Source organism: Hypomesus transpacificus, chromosome 9 (genome assembly GCF_021917145.1).
Source record: "Hypomesus transpacificus isolate Combined female chromosome 9, fHypTra1, whole genome shotgun sequence".
Taxonomy (NCBI): Eukaryota; Metazoa; Chordata; class Actinopteri; order Osmeriformes; family Osmeridae; genus Hypomesus; species Hypomesus transpacificus.
The window spans coordinates 17271642-17294165 of NC_061068.1; the positions used below are offsets into that span (position 1 = coordinate 17271642).

A 22524-nucleotide genomic window follows, 5' to 3' on the forward strand; every position below is an offset into this window, starting at 1 on the left:
CAGACATGTACATAATTCACTGGACACGTTCAAGGGCGCAGTGACATTTGGGCTACATTGTGCAGGGCTCGACATTAAGGCTTGTCCGCTTGTCCGGGACAGGTGGATTTTTTTGTAGGGCAAAAAAAAGTCAGCTCAGGAGGGCCCAGGGCATTTTTACAGGGGCACTGGCCCCTGTAGGCCCCCGTGTAGAAACGCCCCTGGTGTCATCTCAGTTACACTATCAGGGCATTGGAAAACTGTGCCTTGCTCAAGTAGGCTAATGGATAGTAGAACACATCTAAAATAAGATAAATAGCCCCGAGACGAGCTTTCACAGGTTGCTTCCCTCCGTGTGCCTGCGCCTCATCCATTACTGTTTACAGGACTACTTGGTTGGCGTTGCCTTCTCAGCATGAGAAATACAAGGCTTGGTGTGAGAGCGTATGAACTGGTTGAAATGCGAATGTTTCACGGCCAATGCGTGAGAGTTGGCAGCCCTGTTAAAAGGTGTATAGTCTACTTTATAGTTGAATATTGGCTGATATATAACTACGTACATTTAACCGATAAAAATGCTGCTAATGCTTGCTAAGTTCACAGCTGCCGATGCTAGCTAGCTAGAAACGTCAACACAAAAAATCTAATGATAAATCTTTACCCGGACAATTGAAACATTAATGTACTTGTCCAAAGGACAAGTGCCTCAAAAGGTAATGTCGAGCCCTGTTGTGGGTAGCCAGCCACGTTTTCTGTTCAAATTTTTTTGATTTTGAAGGCCTACTTGAATAAACGACGCACAAAGCTGTGTGCGAAAATTTAAACATTTGCCAACTTTCCCTCTTTCCAACTCCTTACAGGAGCATTTGTGCGAGTGCAAATAACTTGTGGCCCGACATGTTTTCATTTCTCCCCAAAAAACTAACGCTAATTGCAGAGTAGTATGTGAGTTGATACAGTGACTGGTCCACCGTTCTATCCAACATTACATAACCAATTAAACTTCACCTTTAGATTCTAAACTTTTATGAAGATTTTAGATGGTTAACCAGAAGAAACCTTCGGTCCTAACGCTTAACCATTTATGAAGTACCCACAAGGTGGTGTGTGAACTTGGCAGACCTACCTGTTGAGGCCTTTGATGATAAAGGCTTTCCCTGAATGCTGAGAATCAAGTTTCTTTATCACATTGTATAGCTCATGGTTCAGCTGAAAAGAGAAACATGCTGCATCACCTTTTCTGTTATAGGCTTATTTTATAGAAATATCTTGATCTTGCTTATCTTGAGATGATCCATGTTCATAAAATTGTAATGGTGGTTTTCTTACCACGCTCATCTCCTTGTAGAAGACGTCCCTCAGGTTGGAGATGTTTTGAAATACGGTCACATAGCATCCAATCCGGCTAATGTTTCACACAAAAATATATTTAGATCAACTTAAATTCATAGCACTGCTATTTAGATGGATACAAACCTTGCACAGGTGTGTTTTGTAACATCTTTTCATTCTAGGTGATGATGGGGTAGGGATGATGGGCATCATGTTACACAAGGTGACCTGGATCTTGATGGAATGTAGCCTTTCTGACTATTAGCTTTCAAACCAGCATACTTTTACCTCTGATAGAGAACCGGAAGCTCCTCTCTTAGTTCTTTGTTGATTTCCTCAAAGACTCTCTGCACTTTGTTGAACTCCTCCTCTGCCTGATCACACAGAAAAGCAATATAAAATAACTTTATTTACTGACACTTTCTAGAAAGAATTTCTATTTAGGTATGTAAGTACTAAAAACCCTGGAGTTACAATACCTTGGCTATTTTCCCGTCGTCTTTTTTTTTTGCACTCTGGAGCGCTTCCAAGTGGTGGCGCGAGGAGTCGTAATCCACCAGCTTGCGACCCCGTTTGGCCATGCGCTCCTGAGAGACAAAGGTATAAAAAGAAGGAGTCTATGCAAAAAATTATAATTCCTATAGAAAAGTATTGTTATCTTAGTGGTCAATCAGGGGACATACAGTAATCAACATATGTAATAATATTGAGTAATATAGATATTAGAGGAGTGTAGAATAGTAGAGTATAAACCTACCTTGACCTCAGGAAACTGGCTGTTATAATTCTCCATGGTGTGCAGTATCTGGTCAGCTAGTTTCTCTTCAAAGTCGTTCCAAAGAAGATCTTCATTCTTAACAGAATGATGATCAGGTGTTACCAGAATGCTTTACTCATGATATCACCAGAGACACTTTTTTAGGATGCAAACGTAATTTGTAGGGCTGCAACAACGAATCGATACAATTGATCAAATTTGATTATTAAAGCGTTGGCAACAAATGTTATTATCTATTTGTTTTGTCGCGCGACTAGTACGCCCCTCAATAAGTCGCGGAGATGAGTATTATTTATTTTTGGGGAGTTGAGCGCAGAGCAAAAAAAAAAAGAGCGGAGGTAGAGGAAAGACCATCGGAGAGACCCGTAACGTTGTTCTGAAACACATGGCGAAAGCTGAGAAATCAGTACGACCTAAGTCATCCAAGGTGTGGGAGCATTTCCTATTAAACTAGAGAGGGTACAATTTCTGGGGAAATTGTGGGGTGTGCTGCTGTATTTTTGTACGCCCTTCGACTGTTAGCTGCTGCGATTCCCACACAACCGAAGTGTAGTAGGGAGTTAGCTCTACAATTTACCGGGGCTAGGTCTGAATCTAGGAGCAAAATGGAACACAGCTGCCAGCTGTAGGTATATGCAGGTAGCAATGCTAGTGCTAAATAAGTATTTAGCTGGTCGGCTCCAAGACGCCGAACTTTCCTAGACTTTTAACTACGGTATGTCTCGCTGATATAGCTGAGACATACCGTCTTAGTCTGTCTTACTAGAACAGCATATCTATATGTTGTTGCTAACGTGTACTGACATTGTGTTAGGCTAGCACTGAGGTCCCTTCTGCCACACAAGGCACTTTTCGCCACAAAGAAACGTAAATCCTGATACAAGCAACACAAATCGGGACCAAGACGAACATTTTGACACTGACGTTGTCTACGTAGTCCAAATATTGAGGGATCCTTAAGGCCGAATTATACTACTCCGACTCTTATACAGACAAACAGACGGACGAAGTCGGACGGATTCGTTGAATTTATAGTACTCAGAAGGCTGTGGGTGCTGAAAACAATTCACTGCCAGAAGAGTATGTGGCGCTGCACTGCGATGCTAGCTAGGTTATCGAAAAGTCAGAGCAAATTTCAGCAAATAAGCACATTTTCAGCAACTACACTGCCCATTTCTCGTCACATTTGAATTCAGATGCTGATTTACATGTACTGTTTAGCTGAAATATGAATTATAAACTTAAAGTCATGGCGGTCAAAGGATTCTGTTCGTCTTGTTTGTCACGGCAACCCCGCCCCTGATGCAAGCGGTTCTTAATACGGACCAATCACAGCCAAGGGGTATCCGTAAAATGACGGACGGTCAGGAAAATCAGTAGGTGCACGTAGAGCTCTCCGAGTGGCTCGGAAAGGGCATTTCACATCGGAGAGGGCGTGTCCGTGAAAACGGAGTAGTATAAGTCGGCCTTAAGGCTGTAAAAACTTCAAAGACAACAATTCTAGTTCCAGGTTCCGCCTATATTTATGCCTTTCTCCCCAAATGCCTGTGTCTTGGTTTGCATTTGGCTTTTCAAACCGTATAAGAATGAACGGTGAAGCAGAAAACAAGGGAGAAGAGATCCACAGCTTACATCCATAATGATGGGTAGGTCTTCTCCTCCTTGCCACTCTGGTTCGTACACATCCTTTAACGTCTGGGACAGACGCTTGGATGATTCGTGCATTGCTGTGGAAAAGAAATTAAAAGAAAATGGCTGATTAAAGACTTTCATGGAATTATTTTTGCTTTGGGATAGCACATGATGACTGTTGCTACAAGAAAATGTTTGCTACAGGTATACAGTGCATCCGGAAAGTATTCACAGCACGTCACTTATTCCATGTTATGTTACGGCCGTATTCCCAAATGAATTAAATTCATTTTTTTCCTCAAAATTCAACACAAAATACCCAATAATGATAAGGTGAAAAAATGTGTTGGGGAATTTCAGCAAATCTATTAAAAATAAAAAAAATCACATGCAAATAAATATTCACAGCCTTTAGCATGACACTCAAAATTGAGCCCTGGTGCTTCCTGTTTCCACTGATCATCCTTGATATTTCTACAACTTTATTGAGTCCACCCGTGGTAAATTCAGTGGACATCATTTGGAAAGACACACACCTGTCTATATACGGTTTCACAGTTGACAGTGCATGTCAGAGCATAAACCAAGCCATGAAGTCCAACAAATTGTCTGTAGACCTCCGAGACAGGATTGTATCGAGGCACAGATCTGGGGAAAGGTACAGAAAAATGTATGCAGCATTGAAGGTCCCAATGAGCACAGTGGCCTCCATCATCCATAAATGGATGATGATTGATTGATGTTTGATTCTTCCTAGAGTTGGCCGCCCGGCCAAACTGAGTGATCAGGGGAGAAGGGCCTTAGTCAGGAAGGTGACCAAGAACCCAATGGTCACCAACAGAGCTCCAGCATTGCTCTGTGAAGAAAGGAGAACCTTCAAGAAGGAAAACCATCTCTGCAGCACTCCACCAATTAGGCCTGTATGGTGGAGTGGCCAGAAGGAAACCACTCCTCAGTAAAAGGCACCTGAAGGACTCTCAGACAATGAGAAACAACAGTCTCTGGTCTGATGAAACAAAGACGTAACTCTTTGGCCTACTTTCCAGATGCACTGTAATACAGGTGCACATTTAGCTCGCACAGAGGAAATACTGGTACTTAATAATACTTAATCTGGCTTTAAGTGAATCAGCATCTGAAACCTCAAACCATTTTTGTCTTGTTATTTTGGGATTTTGTTTTGTTTGATGAATACATATTTAGTTACACTTACAAGGTCAAAACAACTCTAGCTTCCAAAGGTGTCAGCCTATTCATATCAGTTGTCAACCACAGCTGACAAACCAGCTACATCCAGGAACAGGCAAAATAATTACAACTCTGTTCTTAGCCCTGTCTGCCGTTTTTGAAAGAGATTAGGCCACTTTTTGGATATAGACAGAATTGCAAATGAAAAGGGAAGTTGTGTAAATATAGTTGGGATTTCCTTCTGTTAGACCCACAAACGTAACATCCTACAAATCCACAAATGTTATACAAATCTGCAGCTGTTGATGTAATAATCCCACAAATGTATTATGATTCCCGTAAACACAATAGCAGTTTCCTACAACAAACATAGGTAATTTTCTAAAAACTACAACGTTTGCCGGACTTTGTTATGTTTGTGGGAAAGCTATCCAATTAAAATATGCCCAAGTAAAGAATGCTAAGTATCGATTGTTAGTAAAAGCTGGTTTTGTTTCTGTTCCTAGCAAAATATAAATTTATTCTGATTTTTGTTTCCTTCCTTGAACCGGTTAAAAGCCTTGCCTGAACGTCAGTAGCAGCCTGGTGCTGTGGATCAAGGAGTTCCTAAGAGAGAGAACTATTCTCCATATTGACAAATGGGTCAAATAGAGCTCTCACTAATAAAGTGTGCTGATGACATGGCCCTGGTTGCCTGCCTGCAGGATGTCACCAGTCTTTCCTAATTTCAGCACACCGACCACCTTGCCACTTGGTTAGATGGCAGCTTCTTGACCTTTATGTCATTAAGATCAGGCAACTGTGTCTGGGAGGTAGGATGGGAGCAGGCAGCATAGGGCCTGTCTTAGGGCAAGTCAGTCACTTTACATATTTCGAAACAAATCATTGACAAGCTCACCTTTCAGACCACATGAAAAAAAGGCAAGGCAGCGTCTCTCTATCCCTAGGAAACTGAGGAGCTGCAATGCCAGCAAACATAACCTGACCATGGTCTACAGGTCACTCACTGAGAGTGTTCTCACCTTTTAACACTTTCTGCTGGTATGGGAACCTCCAAGTTACACACAGGAACAAGCTGACCTAGGCGTTCATCCAGGGCAGCAAGACAAGCAACTGCAACTCCAGAACCTCATACTTGGTCCATTACCAAGAAGGCAACCAGGGCTACAAATATCCCACCCACCCCTTAACTCATCATTTTAGATGTTGCCATCTAGCAGGAGACTCAAGGTTCCTAGCAAAATAATGGGTGGCCAATCTGAACAAGGATACAATAAAATAACCCCGCAGCCCATGAACACTGCTGCCGAAAATGTATTTTATGTATTTTAGGTGTGTAATTAGGTGTGTCCATTTTAAGTAAATGTAATTGACAATAAAGTTCTCATCTTAATCTCCCAACATGTAAAGTGAGTGGAACCCTCCTACAGGCCAAACTCATAACACACTTTCTTTGTTTATAGTCGTTCCATAGTTTCTGTATTTTTCAATCAGAGGTTGTTAGGGTTTCAAATTTCCCACTGTCACATACTGGGTGCTACGTCTCCGATTGTTGGACAGACTGGCTTCTAGTGAAACATTATGCACATACAGGGTTTATTTCCATCCAGAGCCTGCAGTGATTAGATGTCTTTCCTTCTCATTCACCTGGCCCTTTTTTATATTCATCATTTGTGTTGTAATATGATAATTGTTCCTTATGGAAGATAGGGGTAAACTTCGGGGTGCATTACCTTACCTTAGTTATACAGTATATTTGAATTAGGTTGCTAGTTGGATTATTGATACATTTGAACATGAGAACATAACATGAATATGAGAAATTAGAAATAGGTAGCCAGTTAGTGTAAAATAACATGATGCCGTGGATTGGTTTTCCTTCTTCCCTCCCCAATTTTTGGTGTCAGTAGCCACCACTGCTTTGGAGCGATAAAGAGGTCGTCAGGTCCTACCTTTCACAGCTGTGAAGTATGCCCGTACATCTTTTAGCAGCCTGCCCCCATCAGTCTGTTGGTAGGAAAGAAAATATAAACAAAGTTGTTTATATATAGTTGTTTGAACATTGGTATCAATCGAAGATTTATTACACAGTTTTCCCATTAAAAAGACTAGCGCAATGCCCATGATGCAGCCGGTGATTAAGATGTGGGTTAGTTGATTTGGTGACAGACACACACACACAAATTCATGGAATTATAGATGGGTACCGTATTTTTGGGAAAAGAAGACGCATTTTTTATAAACCGCACCCCACCAGAATGGGATTGTTTGTTTGTAAATCTGAGGATAAACCGCACTAGAATATATGCCGCACTTGATACGGGAACAATGATACAAAGCAATGCACGAGTATAGGCAATCGTACAGTATGCCGTTGCAACACATTTAGAAAACGAAAGTAACTGCGTAATGTATGTTTTCTATTGCCCGGGAATTAACTTATATTTACCTTTAGACGCGTGAGTTCTAAATATTTCCAACGGTCCCCAAGCGCAAGTTATTTTTCCAAAACAGTAGCTAGCTAGCTTTAGTTAGCGTCCAGGCTAAGTTAGCTAGCATTATACTCGTAGGCGGCAATGATACTACAATGCTAGTGTTACTTGTTAGCCTTCTCATTAGTATATTTTGAAGCCTGTTTTGTTACTGTAAACGTTATGCACGTTTTTGAATCAGTAGAGTGGACAGACCAAAAATATCTTAACAGTTTTGCTCCGTTTGCTTACGTTTGAATATGTATGCAACCCAATGTGACTTAAACTAATCCAACGTCAGATTTTAGTTACCTCTAGCCGTATACTCACAAAACCAGTTTTTGGACGTTCCACCGCTTTAAGCCTATCATATCAAACAATGGAAACCCGAAGAAATCCCCACGTCTGGATCGTTGGCAACTCGTTGGTGTACTGGCTTGCGCAGCACCTCGGACTGTACCACGACCTTGCACTGGAGTGCCATATTGACAGGGTAGGAGTGAGAGGCATGAGGTGGGCAGACATTATGTCTGGTGGCCCAGATGGGCGTAACTATAGGGGGTGCAGCAAGTGCGGCTGCACCTGGGCCCGTGGGGTGGCGGAGCCGTAGCCGGGCCCAAAGACACGCGTCACTCGACAGGTCCCCTCCCAAGTCCCGTCGCACGACGTGCCCTCCCTCAGTACAGCGCTGTACTCCCTGGACATACTTATGTTTAAATACGCGCTGTTAATAAAAAAACGGTTGCTTCTATTTATACACCTAAAAAGGCAAACTTATCTCAGTCATGGATGTTATTCTTTTTTGGGGGAAAGTAACAATTTATACCAAAATCATATGCTTATCCTACATGTACTATAGAAACTATCAAAAACAATACAACATACCACAATACAAAGGCGCACAGAAAATGTAGGGACCTATGTTATGCTACCGTTGTGGTTCGGCTGATCACAAAGCTAACGATAAATCCTGCCCTGCTAAAGTCTGTACATGTAACTCATGTGGGAAGGTTGGGCACTCTTCTCATGTCTGTAAACCATCTCAACAGCCAGTTAAGGCTCCGTCACACCATTACGTTGTGGTTAATGTTCTCTGAAAGTTCTTATCGTTCAATTTCGAGCGTTCTAGGGGGCAAGGTGGACACATCTGGCGTGTGACTAACGTAGGACTATGGAGTTAGATTAGTTTCAAATTCACAAACAAACGCAACATGATTCACAATTAAATGTAACGCGATTCATAAATGTATTTTGTGATTCACAAATGTAAACGCGATTCACAAATAAATGACCCCATTACATTTGTTCACAACCTGACAAACACGAGTTACAAATCGGCCAAACATGACTTACAAATCCCTGCAATTGTGTGTGGATTTTTGGAACTTCCCTGACATGCTTGGATTCACAAATGCATTTTTTTTCAAGTATATTCTCTGCAGCCTGTCAGATTGTCTCTTCCAATTTTAGCCAATCACATTAACGTGTCTGTGGACTTCAATAACCTGCCATAATAACGGACATCGTCTCCTTCAGATCACGAGCAATGTCGTCTGGTAGCATGTAGGTGAAATATTGCTTGTTAATCTTATTAAACCGATGATCATACGTGATCGAATATTCTTGAGACTGGATGTCAGGATGTTTAGTCATGTTAAGTGTTTCCTAGGCTAACGCAGAGCCCGTCTACCCATATTAGAAATTTTCTGACCAACGTTTAGCAGGCTAGATGTGATTGGCTAAAATTGGAAGAGACATCTGATAGGCTATAGAGGATATCTTTTAGAAAAAATGCATTTGTGAATCTAAACACGTCAGGAAAGTTCCCAAAATCCACACATAAAAGCAGGGATTCGTAACTCGCGTTTGTACGATTTGTAACTCGTGTTCTCCGATTTGTAACTCGTGTTCTCCGATTTGTAACTCGTGTTCGTCAGGTTGCAAACATGTAATGGGGTCATTTATTTATGAATCGCGTTCCATTTGTGAATCACAAAATACATTTATGAATCGAGTTGCATGTATTTGTGAATCATGAAATACATTTGTGAATTGTGTTACATTTATTTGTGAATCATGTTACGTTTGTTTGTGAATTATGAAACTCCATAGGGGACTGACGCACGAGGAGCGTGTAACAGCAACCAAGTAATACACCCCTGAAAACTACTAGCGTGAGGACGTGTCACTGGGTGGTGACAACGTGTAACGAAAGCAAACAATGAAAAAAACGTTTGCTTTCGCAAACGATGAATAACAACCAAGTAACGCTAGGGTAACAACTGACTAACAATAGCCAAACGCGTGCAATTAGTCAAACGTTCAACAAACGTTCATCAGCGTTCTCCATGAGAACTTTTGTGCATGTTCAAAACTTTATTTTTGGACCAGCGTTCTCCGACAATCACCGACGATTACCAGCGTCACCAGCGTCCACACAGCTCTTCTGGCGCTATACCAGCGCTATACCAGCGACCATGGACATTACCAACGTTTCCTCTCACGTCATAGAACTTTGACCAGAACATTATGGTGTGACAGAGCCTTTAATGAAGTGACTGTGCCTGAACTCTCTGTTTTAAATGTTGGACATTGTTGCTCTGTTGACACTGTTGCTACTGTAACTGTCCCAGACACTGAACAAACATGTACTGTTAGATTGTTAGTAGATACAGGCTCTAGTGTTTCTATACTGCCAGATAATATTTACAGTGCACATTTCAGCACAGTTAAACTAAAGGAGCCTGAAGTGCAGCTGGTGACACTCGAGAGAGAAACTGAATGTATTAGGCTGCCTTAGAGCTAGCACTACTTATCATGGCAAGAGTGGTGTGACAGACTTCTTTGTTGTGAAAACAGGGACACCTATACTGGGCATGGACCTGGTGACTGCCCTCCAGTTACACTTTAAAGGTGACAAGGTTATATCTGAGATTGAGACTGTCAAGATGTGTGCAACATTTCGCCAACCCGACTCCCACTTCAAACAGGAATGAAACAGGAGCCTCCAATAGCATTCGGGTGTGCAAAGGGCTTCGTACACAAGGTGAAGGTCCGACCAGAAGTGAAGCTGGTACAGCAAAAACGTAGACGTCTACATCTCTAAGTTTGTGATGCTGTCTCCCAGGAACTCAGGACCCTGGAGCAACATGGAATCATTGAGAAAATTGATGCATCGGAGTGGGTCTCTCCGATTGTAGTCACAAAAAAAATCTGATATACGCATGTGCGTGGATTTGAGAGAGCCAAACAAAGCTGTAATCACTGACAGCCACCCATTGCCGCTGATCAAGGACATACTGTCAGAACTGCATGGGGCTGTTATGTTCTCTACCCTGGACCTCAAATCTGCTTACCATAAGTTGACATTACATGAAGAGAGCAGGGGACTAACTACTTTCATTACACATGAAGGTCTGTATCAGTACTGCAGCTACATTTCAAAAGATGATGACAAACATTCTTAGTGGCCTAAAAGGGGTGCAGTGCTATCTTGATGATGTCATTATACAGTGCCCTCCAAAAGTATTGGAACAGTGAGGCGAATTCCTTTATTTTTGCTGTAGACTGAAAACATTTGGGCTTGACATCAAATAATGAACGTGAGACCAGAGATCAACGTTTCAGCTTTTATTTCCAGGTATTTACATCAGGATCTGATGCACAACTAAGAAAATATCACATTTTGTTTGAATCCACCCATTTGTCATGTGATCAAAAGTATTGGAACAGATATACTTAAAACATATTTAAGTGAATAAGACTTCATATTTAGTTGCAAATCCTTTGCTTTCAATAACTGCAGCAAGTCTGTGACCCATTGACGTCACCAAACTTTTGCATTCTTCCTTTTTGATGCTTTCCCAGGCTTTCACTGCAGCCTCTTTCAGTTGTTGTTTGTTTTGTGGGGTTCCTCCCTTCAGTCTCCTCTTAAGCAGGTAAAATGCATGCTCTATAGGGTTTAAGTCTGGAGATTGACTTGGCCAGTCTAATACCTTCCATTTCTTGCCCCTGATGAACTCCTTTGTTGTTTTGGCAGTGTGTTTTGGGTCGTTATCTTGCTGCATGATGAAGGCTCTGCCAATCAGTTTGGTTGCATCTTTCCTTAAATTGGCAGACAAAATGTTTCTGTAGACTTCCGAGTTCATTTTGCTGCTGCCATCATGTGTTACATCCTCAATGAAGATTAATGAGCCCGTCCCAGAAGAAGCCATGCAAGCCCAAGCCATGACATTACCTCCACCGTGTTTCACAGATGAGCTTGTGTGTTTGGGATCATGAGCAGTTCCTTTCTTTCTCCAAACTTTAGCCTTTCCATCACTTTGGTAAAAGTTAATCTTTGTCTCATCAGTCCATAAAACTTTGTCCCAGAATTTTTGAGGTTCATCTCTGTACTTTTTGGCAAATTCCAGCCTGGCCTTCCTATTCTTCTTGCTAATGAGTGGTTTGCATCTTCTGGTGTAGCCCTTGTACTTTTGTTCATGAAGTCTTCTGCGAACAGTAGATAGTGATACCTTCACTCCTGCCATCTGGAGGTTGTTGCTGATCTCACTAACAGTTGTTTTAGGGTCTTTCTTTACAGCTCTCACAATGTTTCTGTCATCAACTGCTGATGTTTTCCTTGGTCTACCTGTTCGACGTCTGTTACTTAGTACACCAGTAGTTTTCTTCTTCTTCAGGACATTCCAAATGGTTGTACTGGCTATGGCCAATGTTTCTGCAATGGCTCTGATTGATTTTCCATCTTCTCTAAGACTCACAATTGCTTGTTTTTCACCCAAAGACAGCGCTCTGGTTTTCATGTTGTTTTCACCTCTGAATACAGTCTGCATAGACAAAACCTATCTTACCCAATCTGAACCTGAGTGTAGACATTCAGTGGTATTTATTGATTGAATAATGTATGTAATAGGACACACCTGGGCAACAAAACACACCTGTCAGTCACATGTTCCAATACTTTTGCTCACGTGACAAATGGGTGGGTTCGAACAAAAAGGTGATATTTTCTAATTTGTGCATCAGATCCTGATGTAAATACCTGGAAATAAAAGCTGAAACGTTGATCTCTGGTTTCACATTCATCGTTTGATGTCAAGCCCAAATGTTTTCAGTCTACAGCAAAAATAAAGGAATTGGCCTCACTGTTCCAATACTTTTGGAGGGCACTGTATATCCACTGAACCCAACGATGCAACGGCAATCAATTCCATTACCAGCTGCCTGTTGGCAATAAACAAATGGATGAATGATAACTTTCTTAAATTAAATGAAGACAAAACTGAAATCCTACTATGTGGCCCCAAATCCAAAAGAGAGATGCTTACTAGTAATCTGGGAAGTTTAACCCCCTGGTTTAAACCAGAGGTGACAAGTCTTGGTGTAATCCTGGACTCAGATTTGAATTTCAACTCCCACATTAATAAAGTGACCAAAACTGCTTTCACCTGAGGAATATAGCAAAGGTACGACCATTCATAAACCAAAATGATGCAGAGAAGTTAATTCATGCTTTTATATCCAGCCGGCTGGATATAAAACACTTTTTTTACACTTTTCGCTGGTCTTCCCAAAAAAAACACTGAAAGACTACAGCTCATTCAAAATTCTGCAGCTAGATTATTAACCAAAACTAAAAGGAGAGAACACATTAGTCCTGTCCTTGCTACTTTACACTGGCTCCCTGTTACCTTCAGAATTGACTTTAAGGTCCTTTTCCTCACATACAAAGCTCTACACGGACAGGGACCTAGCTACATTGCTAACTCTCTTATAAACTACACACCAGCTAGAACACTGCGATCATCAAATGCAGGCCTATTAGAGGTCGCCGGAAGCAGCCATAAGAAGATTGGTGATGCTGCCTTTGCCAATTGTGCCCCAAAACTATGGAACAAATTACCCATAAATATCAGAGAAGCAAATACGCTAGACATTTTTAAAAGACAGCTTAAAACCTACCTTTTTACCAAAGCATTTAACTAATTTTTATCTCAGAAGGGCCTTACAACTGGTAGTAGTTATATTATTGTTTTTATAGATTTGCTCTGTATTCCCGCAAAGATTGCGGCTTGTGTTTGACTTGCACTATTATGTGTTAAATTTTATCAATTTTGTTGAGTTATTGTATTTTGTTATTCTGTAACTTTTATTATTATTATTATTATAAATTTTACTTTATTTTAGTTTTTAATTTTTTAATTGAGAAACCACAAAGACTGTGCGTGAGTGCATGTTTTTTTTGTTATATGGTTGGAAACTGCAAGTGCAGCTCGGATCTAAGACGGATTCGAGAGACCGCAGATAGAGTGCGGCTTGTCTGGTTTGTTATGTGTGTGGAAACTGCAAGTGGCAGCTCAGATCTAAGATGGATTCGAGAGACCGCAGATAAAGTGCGGCTTGTCTGGTTTGTTATTTGTTTGGAAACTGCACGAGGCAGCTCGGATCCAAGACGGATTCGAGAGACCGCAGATAGAGTGCGGCTTGTCTGGGTTGTTATATGTTTGGAAACTGCACGAGGCAGCTCGAATCCAAGACGGATTCGAGAGACCGCAGATAGAGTGTGGCTTGTCTGGGTTGTTATGTGTGTGGAAACTGCAAGTGGCAGCTCGGGTCTATGACAGATTTGAGAGACCGCAGATAGAGTGCTGCTTGTCTGGTTTGTTATATGTTTGGAAACTGCACGAGGCAGCTCGGATCCAAGACGGATTTGAGAGACCGCAGATAGAGTGCGGCTAGTCTGGTTTGTTATATGTTTGAGATCTATTACTTTTATCACTTGTATTATTGTTTTTGTTGATTTTATATAAAGCACCTTGAGCTGCAATTCCTGTATGAAATGTGCTATATAAATAAAGTCTTACTTACTTACTTTAGTGCAATACTTTAAATTTAATTAGTAGGTTAAAGTCAGTCGCACCTCGACTTTCTTCCAAAAAACGCACATTTCATTCATAATATTATAAATATAGGCTTAAAGTGAACACATTTTTGTTCTTCTGAATTGTGTGAAATGGCAACTAAAATTATGTAACCCAAAACAATGGGACGTTGGTAACCCAAGGTGAATTGGTTTGGTTTTGACCTCTGGTCGTGAGTGTCAGTGTTGGGGGGGAATGGGAAATCTGTTGATCTGTTGAGTGCCAAAGAAGATGGACAGGAAAAGGTCAAATAAGCCATCAGGTGACCAATTTTGAAAAAAAAGAGAAACGAGAAAGAGATAAAAAGGTATGCAATTATGTTCTCTCTGTATGATTATTACGGTCGTGAATGAAGGGCTTATGTTAATTTGTGGGTATACGCTAACTCTTACGTTTGTTAGCCTTTTTGCTATAATGCTTGATATGCTTATGAAACAATAATTCAGTTTTAACTCAACATTTACCATAATATTGTGCTTTGCAACAAAACTTTTACAAGTTCAGTTATTATTTATTTCCATAATTTGGGTTAGGCCCTGTAATAGCCAACTGAATTTTCAAATCTGCAGGTAGTTTCAAAGATGAACATTTGCTATTTGCTACAACTCTATTTTGTGACAAAGTATAGTTTAACTTTTAAGTCAATTTAAGTCATAACTAAAAGTGTGCCAATGCCATGCATAGAATTCAAGGCAGTAACCAAGGAGCTAATGGTTCCTCCCTAAAAGTTAGATTAATATAGTGTGTAATGACAGACATTTAGCGTGTAAGGGCATGTTTATGTAACCCTCCTATTATGTTTGGTGTCAATTTGACCCCAGACTGTTTTAGCTGTATAGAACATAATCGGTCTTACCATAATGTTTTTTTTTATTTCAATTGCAATTTCAGGGGCAATTAAAAAATATTTTGGAGCATTCTCTGCCACTGGTCAGGATGAGCCACCCACCTCCCCCGCTACACAGGACTCTGCTGGAATAATCTCAGTGCCTCAGGATGAGCTACCATCTATGTCCTCAGCTACACAAATATCTCCACAAATATTGGATATTGAGAATGAAGACCTCTTTGCCTCTACTTCTCCCCAGCATGAGCCTTCAGGTGGGTTTTTGCATACGTCTGCATGTGTGTGTGTTTGTGGGGAGGTTACAAGACAACTGGACAACTGCAATTTAATGTAATTTTAATATTTCTTCTAATTTCTGAGAAGGCCTATGTGTTATGTTCCACTGCTATATGCTAACGTGCTAATATGCTGTCTGATAGAAATGCCTGGAGTTGAACCCCAACTGAGCCCCACTGCTGAGGATGAGCCTCTGTCAACAGACCCTGCTAACTGGCCCTCACATCTGACTGACAGGATGGTGACTGAGCTGGTTCGCAGAGGACCAAGTAAGGTGCCATCTGGCTTTATTTTCTGTAGGAATGAGAGTGATGGGAGAAGTTGCCACCACCAATATTTTAAGAAGACATTAATAAGCGGTGAAAAGATTGCAAAAGTTGGATGATTTATTCATCGAAGAACAACAGCCTATTTTGCTTCTGCTGCAAATTGTTTTCCAAGAGGCACATTAATTTAACAAGTGCAGGAATGGCAAATTGGAAACATGCGAGCGCATACCTCACATCACACGAAAACAGTCAAGAACACCTCAATTCCATGAAAGATTGGAAGGAACTGTCAGTGAGGTTAAAAAGTGGGGAAACTATTGATAAGCTGGAGATGGCAATTCTGGAGGCTGAGAGGGTGAGATGGAGAGCAGTCCTGACACGTCTCACTGCTATCGTGCAGTCACTGGTAGTTCAAAATGTGGCTTTAAGGGGACACACAGAAGCACTGTTCACACCCTCAAATGGGATTTTTCTCAAAGAGGTCGAACTTATGGCCAGGTTTGATCCCATTGTGGGAGATCACCTTAACCGTGTCAAAAGAGGAACAGCAAGTCACAACAGCTACCTAGGCCATCATGTGCAGAATGAGCTGATTGATTCGTTAAGCAGCAAAATCATATCTGCTATAGTGGATAACATCAAGCAGGCAAAGTTTTTTTCTGTAATTCTGGACTGCACTCCAGATTTAAGCCACACAGAAGACTCTACAGGCCCGCACTTGGCATCCATGATCCTGACGAGACTTGAGGAGTTGGGAATTCCTTTTGAAGACTGCAGAGGACAGTCTTATGACAACGGGGGCAAACATGAAAGGCAAAAATAAGGGAGTTCAAGCCAGGCTCTTAGATAATGTGTATGATGCTGCTAAGGGATCTGTTGATGCAATTAGTTACTTTGTTGTCCTGCAACAAAGTAACTAAGAGTCACTGAGAGATGTCGTCTCCATGCGGGTTGAAAGTGATGCGCGTGCATCATGTGTATGTCAATAAGCAGTGCCTCGCACATTAAGTTAGCACAGGGCCTGGCACTCCACCTGCGACAGCTCTGTGTGGTTTGTTTAAGTCTTAAACAATGATGTGATACGCGATATGAAATGCGAATGTGTTTTTCAACACCACGGCATATGTACGTTCCATTTCTTTTCCTACTCAAACTAACATTTTAACCTTGGTCGCGGGGGCGGTAAACGTCGCCATGTTAACCACGAGTTCGACCAATCAGAGATATCAGTCAGTGTTGTTTTGCGTAGTATTGTGGGTAGTGTAGTTTTTCAACAAAAGATCGCAAATAACAAGGTTGATTTACGGACTTGTGGCTTGAGCAGAAACTTTCGTTTCACAACCTCGTAGCTCGTGGTCAGTCTACCTTGGATGGTTTAGAATAGACATTATGGCAGACAATCAATATCTTACTGAGAGAATGAATGGGATTTTTGCTGGTCTGTTGGGGGCCCCCTTGGAGGGCGGGGCCCGTTTCAATTGAAACGGATGAAACATAGGTAAGGCCGCATCTGGATATGGCCATTATGAATGGATGGATGTTGAGGATTAGAGCATAGCTGTTGTCATGAGATTTTTTGACAAATGGGAATTTCATTTTAGAGCACATCGAGTCAAGAACAGGAATAAAAAAATATTGAAAGTGCAACACATTTTTGTGATTGCAAACCAGGCAGGAGCGAGGCTCCCAGTGACGCAAGGCGTATAAAAACTGTTATTCTTTGTATTTTGACTGTAATTAGATCTGTAAGCCGCTGTTGTAGTGCGGGCGTGCATGTGTGGCTCTTTCTTATGGTGCGTTTTTATTTGGCTCTTTATGCTGGACTGGTTAGCCATCCCTTGGCTACATTAATAACTTCTCAGCAAGTTATTTAAGCAATAAGCCCCAAGAGGCGTGTTTTGCGCTGATTTCAGAACAGGTAAGGGGAGTTGTTAGGCACGACGCGAAGCAGAGTGCCGAAAACCCCCTTACCTGTTCTAAAATCAGCGCAAAACACGGATTCGCGGGGCTTGTTGTTTTCTAAAACGGTTACTACAAATATTTGATATGGTTTCATAAATAAAAACAATTAGAAACATAATTGTTTAATAATAAAACAGGTGAGACCGCCTAGTCTTTTGGGCGGCAGCCATGCTAGAAAGGATGTCTCAAGATATCATGAGACAAAGGAATCACTTAATAAAAGCAAAGCGACAACAGTGTTGTCGATCTGCGTCTGATGAGCATTTTATATATACTGTATTGTAGCCTAACCGTGGCACACCAGCCAAAACAATATCTAGAAGAAATCGAGTTTCACCTAGTATGCCACAAATGATAAGGCAATTTATCTGTCTATTTCTACAGCCATGACATCAAAAGTGTCAAAGAGGAGGAGGACCTACACCCCTCAGGGGATGGAGGTAAGGGTGGAAGAGGTGAGTGGGGGGAGGAGTGTGAGGGAAGTGGCCAAGGAATGTGGCATGCCTGCCTCAACCCTCCAGGATTGGGTGACTGGTAAGTACACCCATGGGCCCCACACCAACCTGGCCATCACTCCGGATGAGGAGGAGGAGCTAATCAGGTACTTCCTGTGGATGGCAGACCATGGGTGGCCATTGAGCCAGGCCATCATAAAGGTCTACGCGCTGGAGATGGTAAGAGCCTCAGGGAGGGCATCTCTGGTCAATATGGAGCGGGGCCTGAGTGACAACTGGTGGTCACGGTTCCGGGCTCGCCACCCGGAGCTGTCTACCAGGATCCCCAGCCACATCGACAGGGCCAGGGTGTTTGCGTCCACTGTGGTGGAAATTTTGGTCATATGCATAGATGTATGTGTTTGAAATCTATAATCTTCTATGTTCATTGGTAAGAGACAGGAAGGGAAGATAATTAAGTTGAGTTCAAAGGAATGTGAGGTGCTGATAGCTCTGTGGGCAGCTTGCCCTGGGGGATGGGTGAAGCATTTTATATGGCCTTCTGTCCTCTGGTTACTGTAAGGGGTCAATGAGACAGTTGCTCTGAACTTTGGCTAGAAGGACTGTGTCCTGTTTCATTGTTTGTGTTAAAGGTATTGTTTGAAGATGGTCACACAAAGAACAGTTGACCATTTGACTGGTCAACTCCTGTGGCTTTATTATCTACTGCTCTGGAGAGAGCTGTGACATCAAAGAACTTTGGGACACACTGGACTCTTGGTATTGTTTCAAGCTGTCACTAAGTTGAGTTAGCCAATCACAGAGTTTGCTTGGAATGCCATTTGATCTTAAGTTTATATAAGACAGTGCATGTGTGATGGTTCGCCATCACTCCTGCGAACGACCTGTGTGGATGGCACCTCCTTCGTTGAGACTGATAAGCAAAGCTTTGTTTATGTAATTGTATAGTCTAATAAATTGTATTAAAACCATATCCCTTGACTATTCAGATCTACACAGTGCCACTCGAATTCTTCCTTAGCACCACCGAGGAAGCCATTGATGGTTTTTTTGAGCTGTATGAGCCGATCTTCCACCAGCAAGGCTTCCACACGACACCTCATCTGGTTTTTAATGCCGATGAGACAGGGTTTGGGGACAAACCCAAGTCGAGAGAGTGGGTGCTGGCGCCTAAGGGCAAGAAGCACGTCTACCGGCAGCAAGTGACAACCCGGGAGCACATCCCTGTGCACTGCTGCATCAGTGCTGCAGGGGCAGACATCCACCCCTTCGTCATCTTCACTGGCTGCCTCCCGAGTGCTCCATATGCCCTGGAAGGTCCCCCTGGTGCCATCTATGGAAGGTCAGAGACGGGGTACATGGACAGTGGCCTGTGGCTGAAGTGGCTAGGCCACTTCATCAAACATGCCCCGCCAGAGAGGCCTCTGCTCCTTGTGGTCGACCAGGCGGAGCCACATACAAACAGGGAAGCCATCCGGTTCTGCAGGGAGAACATGGTGGTGGTTGTGTGCCTCTCTGCGCACACCACTCACATCATGCAGCCACTGGATGTGGGGGTGTTTGGTCCTCTAAAGAGGATTTTTGACCGGGATGCTGCCCGCCTTGACCTGGTGAGGGGGGATGTTTTTTTTGGGGAAAAAAACTTTTTCCCCCTCCTTAAGGAGTCTTGGACTAAGGCTGCCAAGCCTGAAAACATCAGGGCAGCCTTCAGGAGGACAGGTCTCTTCCCTTGCAACAGGGGAGGCTACGACAAAACCCAGCTGACCAAAGTCAGACCGGCCTCAGGCTCGGGCCACGGTTCTGCCGGCTCTACTGCTTTACTAGTCACTCCTCCCGACAGGACTCGGGGGGAGGGGACAGAAGTGACAGAAGGAAACAAGACACCTTTGGCGTCGCGCACTCTGTTTGTCCGCCTATCTTTGGCATTTCAACTGTTTAATCTTTAATCAGTTTAATCTTTTAAAATCAACTTTAATGTTAATAGTTTTTTGGGGAGGCATATGGATCAGCGTTCTCGTCGCGCCTCCTGTCAGTACCTGTTCTTATGCAGGGAAGCTAATGATCCTAATATATTTCTAAACACAACATCTCACAGTTCTCTGTTGAAGGCAGGGCTCCAATTGATTTACAATTCTATATCTTTGTGTAGGATATGTAGTTGTGCTAGTTTGAAACCACAATAGCTATGGAAATAAAAATTGTATGTGGCTTTGTCCACATACAATTTGTCAATTTCACAACACCTTGTATTTCTAACACTGAGAAGTAGTCTAGCCAAAGGAATAACTTGTCCCTGTGAGAACCCTGTGACGGACGCCAACTTTCCACCAGCTTTCATTTTGACACGCATATTCAAGGTAAGGGGTAACCTCTAGAATCACAGGAGCTTCCACTGTATTCCCATAAAGCATCCCTGAAAACCCGTGTGCTAGCGAATAACTGATACAACCACACAAATACAAGCTCCTATTCCAACTTTCTTGCGATGAAAGAAAGTGTAATGTGTTGCCTTTCAGAAGCAAATCTTAGTGACTTATTTGGTTATTAAAATAATGGGCAATTAAAATAGTCCGTAATATACATACTTAAGGTAATTTATATGGATAGTATAGACTAATAATGTATATTAGGTTATTATACATATTATTATCATCCATAGTATTCATATTATACATATGCATATTATATTATGAGTATAAACACATATAAGGTTCTTATATGTGTCTCACAAGTGTCTTTAAATGTTTTATCGTTGTGGTTGTTAGTTAAACATGTTTCCATCTGTTGGACCCCTGGTGGGAACAAGCAAACGTTACACCATGAGTTAAATAATACAGTGCACGGAACACCGTGAGCTACTCATGATGTGCCGAACAATGCCGGATGTCAAGAGTTTTTTTATATTTTTACCTATATTATTGGTTCAACATCATGTCAATCATAGCTCAGAAAGTTGCCAAGCATTTTCCGGCAACAACGATGCTATCAGATTAGCTGTAGCCTTATGTTTGACCGTTGCAGCCTCATTTAAAGTTGCTCTACGTCCGAGTTTGCACGGAACACCGTGAGTCTACAGTAGCCTCTGAGTCAAGAGCTGTGTCTACTACCGCGCACTTGTGCACTTCGAGCACTGACTTTCAGTGCTTAGGGCGCTTCACTCACAAAACCAGAAGAATTCAGTGCACTGAAAGTACCCGGATGGCACACTGCAAACGGTCCAAAAAAATGATGGACACTACTCGCCCTAAACAGGCGCCATCTTGGCTACGTAGCGGAAAAGGAGGAGCCCTTTCGGAAGCTTTTTCCACTTGAATGAGAACCGCGTTCATTTTGGCAGGTTTTGCGGGTGTGGCAAGCTGATTTGCGTCCGTCACTTCCACCAAGTGTTCCATTTGAGACAGCACTTATCAGCGACGGATTGCACTGAATATGTAAGTGCACTGTTTTGCAGGGCACTGTATTGCAGTGTACTTCATAAAGTGCGCGGTAGTAGACACAGCCACAGACTCGGCTCGCCCACTGGCAGTGTGTAGTAGTAGGCTACAGTACTGTCTTCAATGCCACAGCTATGGCTAAACTTTATTATGTCTTATTACACAGCTGTTCTTAATACTGTAGAATGCCCCATTCACTTGAATGGGGCTTCCCAACATTCTGCGCTGAAAAACTCTCATATATTTGACCGTTGCTAGGCATATTTGACAGCTGTCAAGGGAACTGGCCTTTTTGCCTCGGATTCACGTCTTTCGTAGCACTCCGCAAGTAGTCCGGTAACTTTTCAACCCCAGCGTACTCTGTTGCTTAGCGACGTCAGCTGATTTGAAGCCTAAAGAATGTTCAAAGTCTATGAAGTTCAACGTCTGTGGCGAACTATTTCTCTGCTGATCAACAATACGAATGGTAACAAATACATTGTAAAACGACACACTGTGTTAAGTTATTTTTGTCGGCTAGCGTCTAAGCTAGTTAGCGATGTGTTCATTTTAGATAACTGATAACTTATACCGTCATATTTTGTGCAGAATTGTGTTCATTGTCTTTTGGCGATGTTGGAGGTAGAGCACCTTAAAAAGACTTTTTCCTGTTGTAATTGCAATAGTTCCATGACTGGATTCTGTAAGTGTTTTTTACAAACGTTCTAATGAAGGATTTGTGCAATTGAGAAATGTTCTCTTTCACTTATGTTCTTCAAATAAAATTAAACTTTTTCTAGATTTTTCTCTCGATAATTCAATGTAGAACCGCGACTAGGTGAGTGAGTGAAAGAGAACATGAGCGGGGCAAGAAGGAGCTGGATGAATCAATGCGCTGTACGCAGCTCTACAAATATATATATATATTTTTTTTAATCCTCTACACTACATAACAATAAAAAGCGTCCACAGTATATATTTGTCAAATTATGAGATGGAAAT

General features: G+C 42.0%; 1 protein-coding gene across 3 annotated transcripts in view; it reads right to left on the bottom strand.

Moving 5' to 3' along the window:
* Positions 1-22524, bottom strand: part of bin2b (bridging integrator 2b) — a 70888-nt gene that overhangs the window by 43972 nt on the left and 4392 nt on the right. For all 3 annotated transcript variants that reach the window (XM_047024921.1, XM_047024919.1, XM_047024920.1), the window contains 7 exons: positions 6862-6916; positions 3722-3816; positions 2069-2164; positions 1791-1898; positions 1600-1685; positions 1309-1384; positions 1106-1188 (listed from right to left, as the gene is read on the bottom strand). In XM_047024921.1, the coding sequence (XP_046880877.1) occupies positions 1106-1188; positions 1309-1384; positions 1600-1685; positions 1791-1898; positions 2069-2164; positions 3722-3816; positions 6862-6916 (599 nt within the window). The remainder of the gene's footprint in view (positions 1-1105; positions 1189-1308; positions 1385-1599; positions 1686-1790; positions 1899-2068; positions 2165-3721; positions 3817-6861; positions 6917-22524) is intronic.